This window comes from Aythya fuligula, chromosome 11 (genome assembly GCF_009819795.1).
Source record: "Aythya fuligula isolate bAytFul2 chromosome 11, bAytFul2.pri, whole genome shotgun sequence".
Lineage (NCBI taxonomy): Eukaryota > Metazoa > Chordata > Aves > Anseriformes > Anatidae > Aythya > Aythya fuligula.
The window spans coordinates 5,242,115-5,262,912 of NC_045569.1; the positions used below are offsets into that span (position 1 = coordinate 5,242,115).

Here is a 20,798-nt window from a genome sequence, read left to right on the forward strand (position 1 = left end):
CTATGAAAGAAAGCAGAAGCATTCCATGAAACACTTGAGAAAACTGTCTCTGGCTGATAAGTTTTTATCGTTAAGGCACAGAAATCTTGGGGGATGTGGCCAAGGGCCATGGGTATCGTACAAGGAACAAAAGCTGCTTGTTGTGGCCGTCCTCTTTCCCGGGATCATAAGGCAGAGCTGGAATGTTGCTTTGCTTGTCAATCTGAACTGCCCACTCCCTCACAGCTCTGTACGGGCTGAGTCTTAGACATTGCTTACATTTTGGTTTCAGTCGGTGGAGGCTTTTTCCATGAAGCTCGTCTGTGTCACTGGGTTGTTGTAAATTCTCTGCCACTTTACTACTGTAGTGGATTCAGTTTGGTCTGTGAATTCAGTTTGTGCAGACAAAAGTAGACCTGGATTCCAGTCCCTGAAACAACTGTTTCCCCTCACTTTAGCATCAGCTTTTTGTTGATTCTCCTGTATCTCACAGTCACTATCTCTCTGATAGGTGCAGTGGCTTCTTTGCATGGTTTAGCAGTGCTTCCTGCGGGTGGCTTGCCAGAACTGGGGAGTGGTGCTGGCTCTCCTGGCTGAACTGGGTGAGAGGATGAACAGATACTCAAGGAAATTATTCTTTGGCATCAGGATTTATTGCCTTCCAGTAGTTCTCAATCCTACAATCCTTGTGCTAAAATCTCAAACGTATATTCAGAGGAGACCAACAGCAGGATGTTGTGGACTTATTTTGCAAGGCTCCATTGCGGAGTGGCCACAGCAAAAGGAAGCAAAAGTGGTTGAATCACAGCATAACCATGCAGTGTGGACTCAGCGATCATGTGTGGGTTGCTTCGCTCACCCACCAAGAGCTCGAAGTGTGGACAGGCTTCAGGAAGAAACCAAAAAGTGCACAAGCGTTTGTGCAAACAGAGAGTCCTTTTTTCTATAACTATCAAAGCAGTTGTCTCCTTGTCTGCCTGGTCATGAGGACGGCAGTACTTTCACTGTTTTGCTCAAAGCTGTAAGCAACCTTCAGTGATGTGGATAGTCTGAAAATATGCCAGACTTATGTAGTGGCCCTTAAGGAAAATTACTCACTGGAGCCATTTATATGAGCTTATATATGCAAGGAAAAAAGAAAAAAAAAAAAAAAAAAAAAAAAGATGCTTATCTCTAGCAGTATAGATCTTAACTCCATAAAACCAAAAATAGTTGAAGTGTCTATGCTTGGGTATTGCGTGATGCTTTGAGGAAACGAGGTATTGATCATAGTTTGCTGCAAAATGTAGAGAATTTGGGAGTAAAGAAGGTGTGTCTTAGTTGTTCAGTTGCTAGCTTCTCCCTTTTGGTTCCTGTCTCCAGCAGTTTTTTTACTCAGTTTTGCATGCAAATTCTTTTGTTTTCACGTTAATTAGCTTTTAAAGACAGGAGAAATGCTCAGATAGGTGTGTGCAAGGCTGACCTGTTTTTAGAACTTGTACAGTAGCTCGTGGAGAAGGGAATCAGGAAAAAACCTCTAAAAGCACACTGTTTGCCAAATGGCAGTAATGCCTCCTGTCAGACAGGGGAAGGGGGAAAAAAGGCAGAACAAAGCTCGCTGTGGTTATATAAGAAGCTGGAAAAAGTGACCTCCACCAGAGGTGGAAAGTACTTCAGAAAGCTAGCTGGGGAGTTTGGAAATGTGCAGAACCTGAAATTATATTGGGTTGCAAAAAACAAGCTGATACAGAGGTGAAAAGCCTAGGAAATCCTAATTTTTACCGGGAAGAAGCAGCAGTGTTCGGATCGGGGCATAATTCAGGTCAGAAGGGACAGGAGAGCTCCAGCCTCCTGCCCAGGGCTGGCTCGCCGATGAGGCCAGACCAGGTTGTTCAGCCAGTCTCATCTTCAGAACCTCCCAGGACAGGGATTACACGGCTGTAACGCTGAAGGAGAATCGGAGGTGATAATACGAAGAAATGAAACATCAGTCGGGGCTTTGCAGACAGGCCCAGGCTGTACCGAGCACGCACACAGCGGGTGCCGGGGAGCAGCGGGGGTAAGGAGCACACCCTCTGCACTCCCGTGGAGGGGATCCGTGGTGACAAGGCTTACAGACACTCTGCCAGGAGAGAAAAAACAAAGGGAAAATGGTGGCACCTGGCCGTACAGCTTGCCGGAGCTTTTAAGAATGAGCCCCAGTATTGAGGTTAATTTTGTCTTTTTCAACTGCAGCTCTACAGCAGTGGTGTGTGTTTGTGTAGCACCAGTTAATTTCTAAAGCACTTTAAAAGCTTCTTAAAGGTATTAATTAGGCCATGTAGCCTCCTTTTGATGTTTTACTGATGTTCACAGAAGTGAAGCGATTAACCCCGGGTCGGAGAGCGTGCCTGTGGCAGCCGGCTGGTAATAGCCGGGCATTGGGGCTGCTTGGGTCTCGGCAGCCCCCCGAGGAACAGGCCACAATGCTAAAGTCATGCACGAGAATTCTCTGTGCAAAACCTGTATTTCCTTCTAAAAAGGCCCCAGAAAATGCTTGGAAAATGAATTTTGAGAAGCAGTATGCCTCATGCAGTGCATTTGAGGCTTTTTTTTTTCCCATCAGATATATAACACAATAAAGAAGAAGAGCCGAGTAAATGTTCTCCATATTCAGAAACCCACAAACTAGGAAAGAGAAGAGAAAAACGAGAAGTTGCAGAGCTGAAGGGATGTGAGGCTGGCTAGTGCAGTCCAGAATTTAACATCTGTATCCTGCCACTGCTAAACATGGGTGTAGTCAGTTGTTTGCTCTCTCATTGCGAAGTGGAGCTTAATAAACATCCCTGACAATAGAAGCAGGTATGATTTAATCACAACTGTTACCACAGACAGGACTGTGCCAGTTATGTTTGCATTGCATTTATATTTACAGAAACAAGTTTGTTCAGAAGAAAATTATCTGTCTGCGAATCTACGCTTACATCAAAGTGTGTCTATTAAATACTTCTTCCATATAGCAGGGAATGGAAATGGAAAGATTTTATCACGAACTACATCCAATACTTGTTTAAAATATTGAAATGAATGTTAAAAATAGAAAAATCTGTCAATTATTGGAGCATCTTATGATTAAATGTTTCCACAATCAGTACTGACTTCCCTAGGGAGGAGGGGGCAGAGGACACCTCGCACACCAGCTATCACATTGCTTTTGAAGGTTACTACAATATTTGCCTGGCCCATTCCGTGCTCTGCTATGCAGTCAGAAACAGATTTCTGTGTTTTCAAGAGCTGTTCAAGCATAATTAGAGGCTCAAGATGAGTTGAAATCTCAGCTGGTGACCCAGCAATTTGTTTTTGTGCTGCAAGTCATTCAAGATTTATATGTGCATAACTTTGTGCCGGGGTAAGGGGATATCCTCAGTTCAAGTACTCTGTTGTCCCCCTATTTTTAATCAAGATATAATGCAGTCACTGGCCAGCTGTGTGTCGTCTTCTGCCCCTTAACATGTCCGAATTTTTGTGGCTGCTGTATGTACTTTGTCCCTCTGAGGCAAAGACTGCCGTATAGCCCTAATAACGTTATATAATGGCGTGTTTATTTCATTCGCAATACATCCCAGCAACAGGGCTGTTGCTAAAAATATGAGAAATACAGAGTGTCGGGCTCTCCTGGAGCCCAGTGAATGTTTCTGGGGTAGGAGCAGCGCCCGGGGCCAAGGGCTGTGTGGGTGCAGATGGAGCGCAGCAGGTCCGAGCGGGTGCCTGGGGAAGGTGCCTCCAGAGGCAGTGCGCTGATTCACTGCGTCCTTTACCCGGCTCTTACGGGAGGGTTTTGACAGAGTCCTCTGGCAGAGGTGGAGGCTTCCTTCCTCCCCAGCCAGCTTCGGGATGTGGCTGAGCAGCAGCAGCGTCCCCGCTGCCCCGCAGCCGCCCCCTCCACTGCTCAGCAGGCATGCGGCGAGGGGGCACCGCCTGCGGCTGGCTGCACCCACTGAATCCACACCGAAATTGCTCCCAAACAGCCTCACATGCATGACTTTTAAAGGCATCTCTGTTTCCATATATTCAAAGAGCCTTTTAATGGTGGAGTGCCTATGTTGGCTGAATTAATTTCAGTCTCAAATACAAGAATCATCTCTTTAAAAATGGGGAAGAGGCTGGTGCTGTGGAATACTGCTTTTCATTCTGTCTAAATGATAATGTGAATCATGGTAAAGCAGGCAGTTCCCAGGTGCTCCTTACTTTGAGACAGCTCCTTCCCACCACACCAGCCCGTACTGGTAGACCACTGACCTTCTTTGCTGTTGACATGACCGGTTTGGGATGGAGAGCTGGAGGGGGGTGATGCAAACTCCTCAGCCAACTTAGCTTGAGAGGTCACCGCAATTAGGTTTGCAGTGACGTGGGGGCAGGATTTAAGTATCTTTAAGTTACACAATTCAATCCATGCTGATCGCTTAGAAACAAAACACAAATTTTTAAATGAATTATGATACATAATGAAATTTTTGTTTGGAAGTTTAATTCAAATAACAACATTCACGTGCTCAGCACCCAACCTGAGTCACAATATTAAATCATGCTCTGATAAGATCTCAGTACCTGTGTAGTAGCCTTGTCGAGTGCTAACACTGTGACATGCTCTGAAGCTGCATTCATCTTATTGCTCTTCTGCCTCCCTAGCAGGTTATGCAAGATGGGGCTTGTGCTGCTGGAGGGAGGCAACATTGGTCACACCCTTGTCTCTGGGCCTTTCGTGACCATGCATGGGTAAAGCTGACCCTGCATATATATGAACAAAGATTTTGCACAGCTCAGAATTTTCTGTTGTTTTTAATATACTGAGGGCAAGAACTGCTGCATTATCCCATGCCTTTGCAAATATAATGAGCATCATATGTGATTAGTAATCCTCGCTGAACATGTTTACGTAGGTAGAGATCATTTCACTGATTTTCCCAAATGATGTAAACATTCAGTGATTACCCCTCCAGATAATTTCTGTGCCAAGACCAAGGAGTGGGTGAACAGCAGATGATGCAGATGCAGCGCAGGCCAGGGCACAGGGAGGGGAGGCTTCACGTGAGCTGCGGCAACTTCTCTGCTCCCTGGCCTTCACAGGGAACACGGCTGCCTCCTCCGCTCTGCCGTGAAGATCACTGCCAACCTCAGCTGCTGCCTCCAGACTACAGAGCTTTTAAAGAGAAATGACTAATTATCTTCATAATCAATTTGTCAGCACCATTAAGGCCTGTGAGAGTGCTGGCACAGTTACAGAATTGGAAAGAGAAATATGAATACTGGAAGACAAGTGTCCAGTGTTAAATAAGGGTGCTTTCTTCTAGTAAAATGTTTTGAGATGTTTTCTCTGGTTACGTAGGGGCTAGGTTTGCTCTGGTTTTGCATGCTCTTGGCATATATTGTTAAGAAAACAAAGAGATGCCCAGCTGTCCAAATAGAGTACAGCTATCTTGATATGAAACCTTAGAAGTATTTGTCCAGTAGTCCATGTCTGAATGGCCCTAGCACAAGAATCCGATGTTCTGAGCATTGCCAGCATGGCACATCGTTGGGAAATAGTCATAGGGCTTGCTCCAGCCTCCAGGTGTGTAACTGGGCCTTCAGGAGGAAAAAGAGAAGTGTTTGAAGGGCTGCCCCTTCTACTGAGAAGCTTTTGAAAAGCTTGGGAAAAAAGTCCAAATGAAGTATCTGTGTAAGACCTTTGTCAAAACACGTGTTACGTTTCTCATAAGAAGCCATATAAATCACATCTGTGTGAGCACCTTGCTGCCAGTTACACATTTAGTCATCTTAAAGCAAAGAAATACCAGAGTTACGTGACTCACAAAGACTCTGACACTGAGCAAAACTGTCTTCTCTGCAATTTGAGAAGCCTTTCAGAAGGACTTGCTAGCTAAGGAGTGAGATTTATAGGCAGAAGCTGTATCTTTATAACACCAAACAGGCGAGCTTTCAGGCACTCGTGAAAGGCAAAGGCATCGAGGGACCAAAACCAGCCACGGACTGGACTTCACAGGGAAGCTTTCTTTATTGCTTGTCCTTGCTTTACCTGCTCTGAGAACAAGAAGCATTTTGTTCCCATGGCTCTTGCTTTAGCACCTTTCACAAGGATTAAAATCTCACACGTTTAAAAAAAGATATGGCAGTCACAGGTTTTCAGCTCGCGCACTGGATGGAGCTGACAGATGTGTAAAGAAAAGGTTTAGCTAATGAAATGGATATAATGGGCCCTTGTCGGGGAAGGCGGTGCTACCTAATAACCTCAAAATGTTAGACATGAGAAATGCTCACCCAGATGTGGTAAATAGTGTCTGCCCTTGCCTAGCGCAAGCACAGGGAGCTTGAACAGTTAGCTGTGCAGTGTAAATAGTTTTGCTTTGAATCTTTCTGGGCTCTCTGTATACATTTAGCTAGATTAAAGCGTTGCTCTGATTAGAGCCTCTTGGCATCCCCGTGATGGAGGTTGTGGCATCTGGTCTTACACAACAAAGAAGGTTTCTCTGGTAATGCAACGGAACCAGGAAAAATTCTGGCTGCTGATTTCTTAGATTTAAAGTTGGAGGTATAGATACACCCTTAGCTACATACATTTGTCTACTGAAATGCGAATATTTTCTGAGTGAGCGAGCACACGGCCAGCTCTAGCCAGCTGAGATCAGAGCTGAGCCCCTACCTGGAGACAGGTGCCACCTCGGAGATTCTCTGAAGAGCTCCTGGCCTGGCAAACGTAAATCAATTTACAGATCTGTGTGCAGCGTGAATGCCTGGAGAGCTGGAAAAGCCAGCCAAAAAATGTCCTCATTCCCACCTCTGGGCTACAAGAATAATTTTTAGCCGGTACCATTTTTGTTACTCCCCTACACAGTTAGCTTGATGCAGCTATCAAGGAGGTGAACATAGGTGCAAGAGCAGAAAGGGGTGGTCAAGTAACATCAGAAAAATGTGCGGCCTCTGTCACAGCAGTGTGTGTTGCCTGAGGATCTCACGTGCTGTGACATACCAAAGCCCAAAAGTCAACCTGTGACGTTTTTCTTTCCTGACAACAGCAGGTCAGGAAATAATGCAATATCCTCCCATACTAAGCACTTTCTACTCTATTATTCTCTCTTGTATATTGCCACCTTGAAACTATTATATAAAATGAAAACATTTTAACTTCTTTTAAAAACTCGTTGTGAGTTTTATTTGTATAATTTAAAAGATTAATATTAACCACAGTCTAACAGTTACAGATGAACCGTTCCACCAGGGCGTACTGCAAAACCACATGTCCCTGTGAGCTGGGTCTTGCTATCGATTACAGGCACAGCTAAAAGCAGAGTGTGCAATATCACAGATAAGCAGATTTCTCCCTAGTTGCTGCATGCTGGAAGTGACTGAAGAGGACTTGTAACTCGTAAGATGAGAAGTGTGTGATGCTCAACAAATTTGTCTTAAATAAGACTGTTTCTGGTGGAGGGTGAGTTATTGAAACACGGAGTTAAAATTCGTAAAACTGTGTTCTGCCATAGTCTAATATTTGACGAGTTAATTTATCGGGTTTAATATATTTTTGAATGATAATGGCTTTGAGTGGGAGCCCCGACAAAACCATCGCAGACACTTGTGACAGCACTGTGCAATGCAGTCATCCAGAAATACACTGTTAGGAGAGCTGCCCAGGGTACGAGTAGGATTACCTGAGTTTCTTTCACTAACACAAACAGCAGTCTTTTTAAAGTGTTCTTTTAACTGGTTTTACCATCGGGAAGTAGAAACAAAAACAAATAGCAAGGTGGAACGGGTACATAGCTCTGTGGGCGTGACCATCTGAAGCTTAATCACCTTACTTACCTCCTCTAAACCTTACCAAAGTCACTCCTGTAAAGCAGGTGCTACTAGGACAGAGCTACCAACTGAGGTAAAGATTACGCTGGAATTACTGGTGTAATCTGGTGTTCCTGCTTTTAAGAACACCGTTAGTGCCTGGACTCGATGGAGTTGTGCATGTGACTTTTAGAATAGATGGAGCCTTGTGCCAGCTGTAACGAGAAAAGTTAGAGGACAGCAAGAGAGAAGGGAGTTGAAAGCCGAGTGGCAATAACAGGTGATTATAGCTTCTAAAGTTCCGCAATTTAAGTTTCTACATTTCTGCAGGTACACAGTAAAGTATTTACACGAAGACCTAAGAAGCAAATGAGATCGAGTTTTTGTGGTATTTGTAAAATTAGCTGGCAGTATAAAAATTTTCAGTGCTAGGTTTTCATGTTGAACATAGCAGTTTTCAGCCCATGGTTTCCTGTTCTGCATGCATGCCCTCTCATTAACCAAAATGAGTCACGATGCTTTCCTGCGGTACTCACTGCAACCAAGATATTTGCGTTCAAGAAACTGGAGAAGTGAAGTGAACTCAGCTTTCAAAGCTCTCTGGGTTGGAAAGCCACACCTTGCCAAAACCCACATAGTCAGCTTCATCAGTCCCGATAGGTGGGGATTTCTTGCTGGGTTTCCAAGATCAGCCTTATCACCTCGTGTTGTGTGCAAGGGTTCCTGGAAAATTCTGGGACAGAGAGGAGCTTGCCAGCAAGTTCATTAAATCAATCACATTTATTAAGCTATCCCTGGCCTGCCTTTCCAAAATGCTTACAGTTTGTAAGTGACAAAGGTCTGTGTTTTGGTGTGTGCTACTTCTTTGCTTTTACTCATCAAAGACACCTGTGCAGTTAATCTTTGGTACATGTTGCTCTCTGTCTGAGTCACGTTATCATGCTCTCTGAAAGCAAAGTATGAAAAATAAAAATTCTGAATCAATGGAGCATGGATGGCATTGTCCCTGGTGTGTTTATCTGAAGGAAACCACATCAGTAGCAAATTTATGACTGCTTAAGTTTTGCAGCTGTCTTCGATTATTTTTACTGTCCCCTCTCAACCAAATAAAGCTGGAGAAAGCAGAGCAGTACAGATTAAGTATATCTGACATTTTGACATCCAGTGGCTACTTATAGTGAGGCATTTCATAAAATCGGCCTTGATCAGCTGCCGTGCATTTAAAATACACAGTCCCATTCACAAAGTGTCTGTCAGAGATGGGACGTAGAATAGTTTTACATAACATTTCTATAATAAATTAGCTCTGCTGTCATGAACCGAGATTAAAACTTACTGATAGCACTTTTTTATGTTCCCAGATTTTGTCACTACACATAATAATATGGATGACAGAGATTCTCGAAGACCTGGCCAAAACCAAGGAGACAGAAAATCTTTTTATAAGGATATCCTAAAATAACAACCAAAGAGTGTTGCCTAAGTTCTCTTCAGCTCTACAGTAATAAATTCTTTTAATATTTTAACGCTGAAAATAATCTTGCTTAGCCCCTGCAACCTACTTTTAATTCCATTTGTACGCTTGCCATTTGCATAAAAACTTAAATGATGGTCTCACTGATCAGAAAAACCTTGCAATGTGTTAAACCTCATAGACTTTTAAGGTGATAAATAGGAAATGGCAATGAGTTTAGAACATCAGGAGTTTAAGACTGGCTGACTGGCAAGACAGGTTGGGTTTATTCCCGTTCAGGGCTTATTCAGCCTTTGGTGTGTACTTGAGGTGAATACTTTCATCCATTAATGAGAGAGCAATTAAAGATGGTTGGGATTTTGTCCTTGTCTAACAGTTCTACTATGTGAGAGGCAATGAGGTGTTGGAAGACTCTGCTCACTGTAATACTGGGCAGTTATCTGCAGTGTTTTTAGAAGAGGGATATGCAGCGGTACGCAGCCTTTTAATGAGGAAGAAGATGTAGGAAGCAAGCTTTAACTGCATGGAAGTGGGAGGAAGATCAGAGTCGTTACTAGGCATCATGACTGCATTATTTTTCCCTAGGTACTTGATTTGGCAAGACACTAAAAAACTGTAATTTTAAGCACATGAATTTCCCGGTGGTTTCTTGAAACCACTTTCTTATTTCTTGAGTTGGAAAAAAGGTACTTTCTTCTTTTGTAGTTTTTACCGTGAATTCTGATTTTCTCTGCCCCTTTTATCTTCATTCCTGAAATGCTGAAACCAAGTGGCAATTACAGAGAACATCCAGTGTCAACTGCTTGGCATCACTGATATCACATAGGCATATATATAGCTAATTTTCCCAAGACTACCTCAGATGGCAGCAAAAATATCTGAAAGCTTTGAAAGACCTCTGAATTGTTCTCTTTCTGAGCCACACGCACCACAAAAACCACAGGAAGTTGTCTCGGTGGTGGCTGTGGTTCTGCAGTTTCCTTCTTCCCCATCTTCAAGTGATCAAAACATTTCTTAAAAAGTTAAATCAACATAAAGTAGAGAATAGACTTCCTGTTCTTGCAGTGTGACAGACACACATGCCATAAAACAGAAATAAGGATTCACACATCTGATTGTCCTTCTGTGGCCTTTGAACCAATTTGGGGCTTGAAGAACACCGATCACATAGTGATTTTATTTTGAGGTTTCCTGCCAGGAAAATATTATCGTACTTCTTTTAGATATCTCTCAGTGGCAGTTATTTGAAAGATATGTAAAGTACTGCTCTTCTGCTGTTGAGTTTTCAGACAGTTTTCTCTCTGAGGACACGGATGTCTGTTTAGGTCCTGTTTTCAGGACCTAAAAGGGCAGTCACAGGAATATGATTTACAGTTCTGATCCTCCGTCTGTCTTCTCTAACAGATGGGACTCGGTATATATCTGTATCTGACAGAATGTACTCTCTCTATATTGGGCATGTATATTCATAAACACTGATATGTGTGTGTATATATATGTATCCCTATGTATTGACATATATGTATATATGTATATATGGATAGGTATTTGCTGTTCTTAGTTTTTTTCAGGGGATTCATGAATGTATTAGAACCCCAACATTCTTCAAAATACTTAAATTTCTCATTTCAGAGGTGAATTTTGTAATACTTTATTAAGAACTTTTAAAGGAAGGTAAATAGGAGAATCATTCGAGGTTTATTTTATTTCATATATTCAGGCTATTTGACTGACATTTGTCCAACGTGTGATTTGGCATTTTCAGTACTGTGATGGTAGCTTTGCCTGTGAGTAATCGGTTAATGAAGAGATGAAAAAGTTCTCCAGAAGAAGAATTTGAAATGGCAGCAGTGTGTTCCTGAACAAGAAAACACTTTGAAGTAGTTTGTATCTCTTTGGCCAGCACCAAGGGTGTACATTTTACTAAAGCTAAGAGAGAAAGACGGTGCTTCTAGCTCCTGGGGCTGATACCAGCAGTGGAGGCAGAATCTCACACATCTATTCAAAGGAAGGAGGAGGCAGGAGGGGAGAGAGGGAGGGTAGGAAATGAAAGAAGAAAGAAAAGGAAAACAGAGACTGAGAGAAAGGAAGGAAGGAAGGAAGAAAAGAAATTCCATGAGTCTCTGTGGGCCAGAGGAGTTGTGTCCTCTCCCAGGCTGGCAAGAGGTCATCTGTGATCATCTTGAATCTGCTGCAAGGTGTTTTGAGCCCCTAGCTAGCAGCCCTTCCTTGTCTAACAGTCTGCGTCCTTGTCAAATCCAGTGTGTGGATCTGTGGCCTTTTGTCAACCAGTGTTCCGTAAGATGATACAAAAACTGCACCTCCCTTTTTGGTGGAGCCTTCATTGCTTTGTATTTTTTCCTTCATCTTTTTCTGTCTCCCCAGTCTTTCTCGCAGAACTCGCAGAAGTATTTTCTTTCCTGTGGCCCCTCTCATTTCAGCATCCACCTCCACCTCCCTGTGTTTGCACTCCCTGTGGTCCTCTTTCATTCCCTGGCCTCACACCTCCTCGGTTTCAGGTCTTTGATCTGTGCTTTCCTCTTGCCCAGACGGCAGCGTTGCCCCCGTCCATGCTCAAGATGGAAGGGAGGGATTAGGAGCCTGCTCGTTCTCAGGTCACTCTCCCCTCATGTCCTCGATGAGTTTCTTTTCGTGTCTCGACACCTTGAAATCTTCCCCCTCCTTCCTGTTGTGATCTCAGCCTTTTCCTTCCTGCCTCCTCTGACAATTACGCATGTGATGTGGTAATAAAAAATGTCACATTCCTCCTTCAGTGTGTGTAGATAGATTTAAGAAAAATCCGAGGCTTAGTTACTTCTTGCAATGACCAAATAATAATAATAATAATAATAAAAAAAGAGCAATGGAGTTTTTGTGTCAGGGTCAGCTGAGGAGCTTTGGCAGAAGGCAGTGCTACAGCAGAGGAGAATTCCCCTGGGGACCGGTGTGTCCGGAGCAATGTGTGGCCGCTGGGCTCTGGGGACAAGGCAGGGTGCTGGGGCACTGCAGGAGCATTCGGGTGCCACAGGGCCGGGATGGTGCTGCCCAAACTGGTGTGCACTGGGGCGCTGAGGCCATGCTGGCGTGTGCCTGGGAGAGGGCTGGCACGGCCCTGGCTCCCAGGGAGAGGGAAGGCCACAGTGGCCTTTGCTGCTCGGTGCCGCGTCCTCCTTGCTGCAGCTGAGGAGGTGGCCTTCCTTCCCCCTCGGTTTCGGGCTGCTGCCTTGGGAATAAGCTTCAGCTATTTCCTGGAATAGGAATTTGTTTATTTTCAAAGGAGAACAAACATAAAACTCATACAGAAGCCTCGGGTAGGGCGTTCCTTTGCGAAGCAGTGATTGGGATCACCACATTGTTGCCTCCTTAGGAACTCGGCTGCGCGCGAAGGCAGCGTGGAGGGAGCCCTGCAGCAGCTGGGGGCACCTACAGAGTAAAACTGCAGATCCGAGGCCCTGACACCGGGCTCCACAGCCACCAGTGTCCCGCAGCGGCCGGGCAGCGTGCGGTGCTGCAGCTCGGGGGGGTTTCTCCTCACGCCCTGCCCGGCACCGCGCCTGCTGCTGCTGCTGCTGCTGCTGCTGCCGGGCCGGGCTGAGGGGCCGGGGCCGCGGGGACACCCCGGGCACCCTCAGCCGAGCCCCAGCAGCCGGGCGCTTTGCTCAAACTTGAGGCTCCTTCCTCCTCCTCCTCCTCCTCCTCCTCCTGCTGCTCCTCCTGCTGCTGCCCCTTTCCCCGCCCCTTCCCTCGCCGCCCGCCTCTCCCCTCCTCTTCCTCCTCCTCCTCCTCCCTGTTCCCGGCCGTGGGATGTTTATCCGGGCAGCCGTGTGAGGCGGCGGCGAGTTTCTCTCCCCCGCTCTGGGCACTGGCGGGCGCAGCACTCGGCTCCGGGGGGGGAGAGAGAAGGACACAAAATGTCCGCCAGGGCCGCGGCCGCTTCCACCAAGGTGAGGGGCTGCGCCGGGGGGCTCCAGCCCGAGAGGGGCCCGGGCCGGGCCGGGGGCGGCGGGGAGCGGCGGCGGAGCGCTCGGGGCCGTGCGGGCGAGGCCGTGCCCCTGCCCTTTTGTCTGGGGCCGCCACGAGGGGGGGAGCGGGGAGGACCGGGCCGGGCTCTGCCGGTGAGGGGAGGCGAAGGGCGGCTCTCCGCGGCCAGCCGAAGGCGCAGGTGCAGGCTGCGGGTGTGCGCCCTGCCTGCCCTGCCCTGCCCTGCCCTGCCTGCACCGCCCCCGGGACGCCCAACAGGTCCTGGCCGTGGGACGGGAGGGCTGCTCGGGGCCCGGCTGGGGTTGATCGTGGAGCTGGTTCCCGGCGAGCACACCGGCTGCAGAGCGCTGCCTGGGCTGTCCCTGCGTGCTGGCGGGCAGGTATCGGCGCTTAGAGAAGCGATTCGCTTCATATAATGCTTCAAACTGGTGATATCGCGTAGCTACGGAGAAAACATACTACTTCTTACCCTGTTTAAATGCGTTTTTATTAATAACGAACACAAAAATGAAGATGTGCCGCTCCCTGCTAGAATGATCCTTTAGCGTTGGAATCCTACCGCGCGAGGCATTGTGAGGAGTCGCGGCGGCCTGAAGCTTGCAGGTGGTTGTCCTGTGTGCGATGGGGGAGCGGGGGTCCCACCTGTGGGACAAAACATCCTCCGGAAACCTAGCTGCCTGCTGAGCTCCTGGAGAAAGGCACGCGTGCCTGCGCTGCCTTACAAAAGAAAAAAACTAAAGACCAAAGTATTATCTATTTTCATTTTAATCTTATACTGGTGTAAAATTGGAAGTTGCGTCTTCCCAGAGCAGCTGCCCGAAACTTCTTCCAGGTCTTCGTCATGTTAAATTGGCCCTGTGAGCATGTGTGCATGTATACAATAACAGCCCAAGTAATTATGCTGAAAGATATGTTAATTTAAGAATGCTGCAAAACACAGCCTCCCTCTGGTTTAACTCTACACTGGTGTATTTTCAGACTCGATAAAAATCATGTCTTTGAAGTAGCATTTCTTTCAGAAAAACATCAGGTTTATAAGTTCTCTGTTTTTGACTTAAGCTCATACAATCGGTAATAACTTTCTGTTGAAATTATTTCCCTTCTTTTTCATCTTAATTTGTCAAACAACACTTTCCAAGACTCTCATGCATACAGTTCACATTAATTTCCTTGCCATAATGCCAGTGGATGGGCAGTGTACTTTCTTCTTCAGCTATTAATTCCTGGCTGCTCTTTGTATGGTTTTAATAAGGGCAGATAAGGGGGCAGGGGTGGATTATAAATATTTCAGAAATACTAGAATATTGCAGGACTTCGGTGTTCAAGTTTCAGGTCTTGTTTCCTTCACACACCTCTTCAGACGTGGTGTCCAGTTTCTCATTTTGGTGGGTGTAGCGCATTAAAACCAAGCGTGTGGGTGTTTATCTCATAATAGGAGTTTTACTTAACATACTTGTTAGCTTCTGAGGCGTTGTGTCTGTGTCTGTCTTGGCACACTTGACCAGAAGAGAACTCAATTTTTTTCTTAGCTTAGTAATTCCTCATTTGTACATGCGGGTATCTTGGCTGGTATTACTGTGTTATGCCCTATTATTAACAGTGTTTCTGCTGCCTTCTGCTCCCTCTGTTTTGGTTACTTGACTTTTTCCCAGCTATGCCCTAAAAGAATGTGTTTTTATTAAGGTTTTAAATATTTGCTGGAGCTGTTGGTAGTATACAATAGAAAATGGTGAGCAAAAGGAAATCGTGCTCGCAGTCTAATCTAGCGGTGGCTGTGACTGCAAAATGTAGGGGGCCTAATCTGCTCTGATGCCTTTTTGAACAATACTAATGGATGCCGTGGGGACGGCTGTGTCAGGGCATTAGTAACGAGATAGAAAGCTTTCCACCTTTAAGCTGAGGGCTCGAACGCTGTCTGTGCTGTTGTTTAAAAAGGAGGAAAAATGTTTCTTAGTAGTAAATATGGGGAAAGGGCTTCTTGAGTCGTTGACTTCTTTTAATGCTGAACCTCGGTTTGACTTCCTTTTAGTTTTTAAATATTCTTTCACAGAGAATGTTTCCAATTCTTTCACTTCACTCTGTTAATTCTTGGATTTTGTTTGCCCTAGATGTATCTCCAGCTAGCTATTACCTGCTGCTTTGGTGAGAAGTTGGTCGCATTAACAGCCCAAGGCTCGCAGACTGCGAGGACTCTGGTTCCTCTGCTGTAGGGAATTGCCTGTGGTTCCTGGAAATGCTGCTCAGTGGTCTACCCCAAATCCTGACTGGAGATTGCAGTGATTCTTTCCTTTGTGGAGAATATATGGGCGGGCTTGTAAAGTGTGACTTAATGAAGTGCTGCTACCTGTGAAGTAGCTAGGTTTTGGAACAGTATTTTGTTTTTACCCATTTGAGTTTGTATGAACACTTGAATGTTAGATCAGTACTCGGGAGTTGAGTGAGATTCAGTGTAACAATAAAGAAAGAAATTTAGAAAATCCAAACCCATGTGGAGAACTAACACCAAGTAGTAGAAATAAGCTGAGTTGTTTAATCACGGGGACTTATCTTCTACTTTAAGAAAACTCCTGCAAATTAACTGCATTTAGTTGTGATGCTGTTTCTTTAAGTTGTATTTGGACCTGAGAAAATATTTCCTGAAAATAGTATGTAAAAAAAAAAAAAAAGATTATTCAGGTAATGCATTACATTAACTGATGCAGTATATAAAGACTATAGGCAACTTCAGTTATCAGGTGGAGCTGAGGTGCTTTTTTCAGTGTGATGTTTGTCCTGATGAGAGAAGAGCTGCAAACTCCATGCTCTGTACGTCGTTATGAAGTATGTTTTGGAGCTGGCTTCTAGTCTAACATGCAGGACGCTGATTAATGTAAACAGATTGAAATCTGACTGTGCCTGGGAGCTGGTTTTACTTTTTATAGGGTGGAAAATCAGTAAACCCTTATCAGCGACCAGCTAACTAATCTTTGTTTCAAGGAAAACATCTGGCCAGTGGGTTGTACTTCATAGGTACTTGAGGGCACACACTGTACTGCTACTCACATACTATGGGAATGGGTTTGGGGCCTACCTCTGGAAAAAAAAAAAAAAAAGGCTCAAAACAAGGCACTTTGCTTTGAATTGGTGCTAGGAGTTGTGAGTGGCCTTTAAGGCTGAGTATGTCCACGTGGATACTAAAACATAACCATCATGATTGAAACTTTTTGATATGAGGACTCGTTGAAATGCGTGATAAGAAGTCCTTAGCTCAGGTATTCAACTGAAAACAGAATTATAATTAATGGTGAGCTATTCTAGCTTTGATCGGTGCTAAATACTTTGTTCTTATTACTTGAAAGATAATATGTAAGTAGCAACTATTTCAGTTAAAAGCACTCATCCAGAAGAGTTTCTTCCAAAGTGGGTGATGTTGAGGCCAAGGGCCCAAATGTTTTGTGCATTTTGCTCCAGGCCGTGCCAACAAGCTTGCTGGATGGAATAGGATCCTCTCTTTGGTTTTGTTCCCCCATCCCGTAGATCTAAGAGGCAAAGTGATGCCTGGCAGAGGGAGGAAAGCTGGTTACGTGAGGGCTGCAAAGCCATACGTGTCTCCATGTGAAATTAGTCTCAGCTTTTGGTTTGTTAACAATTTCTAAATGTTTGAGTTAATGGGTAGGATTTGAATTCATAGCTTGTTTATAAGTTTATAGGATGCTTGAAGTTATGTAATCTGTACAGCAAACTACCCTCTGGTTAAGAAAGACATCAGTCATTTATATCCCTTGAATTTTTCCTGGTCGTAGTATAAATGCAGCAGAAATTCATATAGAACTGTGTTCAATGTTTTCTCAGGCAAATAATGTTACTAATGACTTCTTCAGTGAACGTACCAATTAACAAACAGCCACAGGGAAGCCTCAAAATGAATCCCATGCTTCTGTGCTGTGTATGTATGATGAGTCCAAAAAGTCTTGAAATGAAAACATTATCTTCTTCTGTTTTAGGGACAGATTTTTCAGATACGCGCTTCACATTCAAAACTAGGAGGGGTGTTTTTGTTACGAGGAGCTGTGTTGTACTCAAGGAAGGGCCTGAGCAAGCAGAGGAGAACACTCATTTGAATGCTGGAAGGTCTGGTGTGGGTCCTGCAGATCCTGCAGAGCAGCAAGCGCTGCCAGGGTCACAAGGGTGCTGACTTGTACTGGGACACTGAAGTCTGCCTCTCTTGTCCATGGATTTTCCTGCTGTGGTGGATCTAGGTAAATCCTAAGCCACAGGCCCTGTGGTCTGGTGGAGCTCTGTAGCTGGATGGGCTGATGCAGGGGTGGGAACTGCCCCAGTGTGCCCAGGACTGGGTGCTTTCCTCACGTCTGCTCTCCCTGGTTCAGCAGCATCCTCCGTAAGTCTTCAGAGCTGTTTCTAGCCCTTGCATGTGGAGACTTATTTAGGTTATGTGTATTTAGGAATATTAAACACTTCGTGGGTGCTAAAAATTTAAATCTTGACTTTGCATTAAAAAAAAAAAAAAAAGTATTGATATTCTCAAGGGTATTTAGTAATCTCTAACAGGATTCTTGTTTCCTAATCCGTTGTAAACAGATGTTCTAGCCTTTTGTGGTGGAGGAGGATAGCCTAAATTCAATAACGTGATAGCAGTAGGGAGCACTGATAGATGGAGAAGTTCCTGTAATTGAGCAAACTGTTGAGTTACCATTCTGGCCTGGATAACTCGCCGTGGGGTGTTGTTATGGCTAGTTTCACGCAGCCGAGGAAGCAATACCAGAACTGGGTGCTGTCCCTCCCACCCGCACATACACCAAGCACCGACCTGCTAAAAATAGCCAGCAGGCAGAAGTAGGCAGCTTCTTTGATTTGCAGTCCCGAGCCTTTTTCCAGTAAGCACTGCAGGGAAGAACAATCTCCTGTCTTCCTCCCCACCGCCTTTTACATTAAGGGCTTCCTTAGAAAATATTTTCTTCCACCCCTCCTAAACCAGTCAGTAATTAGTTCTCAGCGCATGATCCTGTGGGATTGCACAGCCTGTTTCTTGCCGGGTTTGAATGGGGTCCAGTAACCGTGCCTTCCCCTCTGCCCCACTGGGTCAGCAGTCGCTTAACAAATAGCTCTATTTCTTTACTCGCACTGAGTAGAAATTGTTCTGTGCCGCTGCGGAGAGGATATGATTGTCCAAATTGCATTTAAAAACACGTCAGGATTTAGATTAATTTTCCATGTGAATATTTCATAATGGGATCATCATACGTGCACTGGGAGGTAGTGGCGCACAGTGGGAACTAGTATGAAATTACTCTATTTTAAATTAATATTTGATTTGTTCTTTCAGCAGGCTTTTTTTTTATGGACTATCTATAGAACAGGATATGCAGTAGATGAGCTCCCTGTGGCAAAATTCAAGTAAATTGCTAGTGTTTATCGGATACGTATTTGTGCAGAAACTGAAGTTAACTGCAAGTAGCAACCTTAAGAAACTATTAGTACGACAGCATCAATGCAGATGAGATTGCATACACTCTTCAGGTGTAAAGAAGACTCTTCAGTTTAATGTATGAGTTGGATATGCACCGGTATGATAGTTGGTGTACAAGCTCACATATGTCATATTAAGCAGTGTTTCTTTTTGTACTTCAGTGTTGTAAGCTTTCCCCGTCACACATGTGAATCTGATGTGTTTTCTTCTGAATGGCTGCGCAGTCTGAGAGAATGTATTGTAGTCTTCAGAACACGTGGGCTGGGCTTTAGCTTGGATTTGCCCTCACCATCATGTGCGTCCAGCTTTCTTTTGAGTAGTCTTCAAGCTGGGGCATTGCTAGCACTTCCTTGCTCCCTTTGTAGGTGATGGTTTTGGTTGGTCAGTTGGAATGGCTACAGAAGCTCTTCTCCAACTCTCCTGTTTGTTAATAGCAGAAAAAAAGGGGTCAGGGAAGCACTGCAGCACTTTGGAGGGTATGGTTGAGCTTTTGGACGTAACTCTTTAGGGATAGCTTGTCTGGCTGAAGGACCATGCTGTGCCAGTTCCTGCCAGCCCTGTTCCTTACCCTCCCGTGCACTGGAACACTGTTGCTGCAGCATTCATGACTTGGGTGTACTTGTTATGGAGCTGGATACAATGAAAATTGTGAAGAAGAATTGACTTGTAGGTGAAGAAACAATGTTGAATTTCACGTATAGTTATTAAAGGGAAGTAATAACATTAAATTATAACTAGAGGCAGTAACATAATGAAACAGATTGTGAAATCTGAACAGTGATGTCAGGTTTTCATTACGTACGCTATGAACAGTGGCAACACAACTATGCAACAGGGTTGACCTGCCATTCATACGGTACAGTAAAATGATTTAAAAGATGATTTTAGGTCTTAAAGGATGGAAGACTTAGATGGGTTTTTATTCTTATTGAAAACATAATTATTGGCTTCAATCACACAAAGTTGTCTCCAACAGAATGCAGCAACTTAAATTACTGTGACTGCAGAACTCCAGGGGAACTCCGGGCCTCTAGAAGTAACTTTAAAGGTGTTACTTGGCCACCTGTGATCAAACAATTGTCCAGTTGTAGCTAATATGGGATCAGGATAGTACCTGGAGCTAAGTATGCCAGGTATTGTTCATCCCAACAAATTCCAACGCTTGTTATAAATCTGTAATTCCTGTTCATTTTAGATGGCTGGCTTACCCGAAATTAAGTCTGGGAGAAGGCTAGAGCACGTTAACCCTGTCAGTGTAGGGTGTTTGCTTAAAAACTGGACCTTGCTTGATCCTGCCTTGTTCCTATATGTTATTTGGAACAACTTTCTTTTGCATATGAATATCCCTGCATAAAGTGGTTTTCCAGAATAGCGTTAGGTGGAAAAGCCTGTAAATGTGGACTCCTTGAAATAGTATTTCTAGTGGATATTAAGGCCTTAAAGCGAAGCTTGAAGGCATGGCTTTTGGACAAAAGAACTTTGTTTCCTTCAAAATTGAAATTAAGTTGTGGAAAGTGATTGGCCATCACGCACAGGATAAACCCCTCTGTTAATAACACAGCTATGCGGGAATAGAAATTCCTGGACGGTAATCTCATATGAGAGAACTAAATTGACTTCTTTTTTTTATGTATGCCCCCTATGGATAATGTGGACTGCATTAATGCTCCCAAAATGGAGAGTATTTAGCTAAAGAAAATGAGAGAGGTCTGCAGTTTATAAACAGCCCCGTAATGGCTTGAACCAAGAGTTTGTTTCATCTGAGGTGGGCTCCGTGCTGTAGATGCACTCTGTAGAGCATCGGCGTATTTTTCCCGTGGTCGTGCATGGAGTTGATTGTAATCACATTGTTGGTAGTTAGAGGGTAAATGTCCCCCGCAGCTGCCAAGGAAACAGCTGAGTTTTAAATCAGTAAACATTGTTTGAATACCCCGTCAGTATGCAACTCTGAAAGATTTAGTCTGTCATACTCATATTACAGCTATCGGCCCTCAAATTTTACATTTCTCACATGCAGTGTTACTGGTGAGACTGGAAAAATAAGGATCATTTATCTGGAAGGTTGTAAGTAGTCTACAAAATGTCACGTTGGGGGCAGTTCGGAGG

At 44.6% G+C, this 20,798-nt stretch overlaps 1 protein-coding gene across 6 annotated transcripts in view; it reads left to right on the plus strand.

The window, feature by feature from the left end:
* Positions 1–20,798, plus strand: part of TJP1 (tight junction protein 1) — a 159,271-nt gene that overhangs the window by 68,721 nt on the left and 69,752 nt on the right. The window contains exon 1 of one of the 6 annotated variants that reach the window (XM_032194867.1): positions 13,045–13,188. The exons of the other annotated variants lie outside the window; for them this stretch is intronic. Coding sequence (XP_032050758.1) covers positions 13,156–13,188 — 33 coding nt within the window. The 5' untranslated portion in view covers positions 13,045–13,155. Of the gene's footprint in view, positions 1–13,044; positions 13,189–20,798 lie in introns of those variants that run through there. 6 annotated transcript variants of the gene reach the window in all.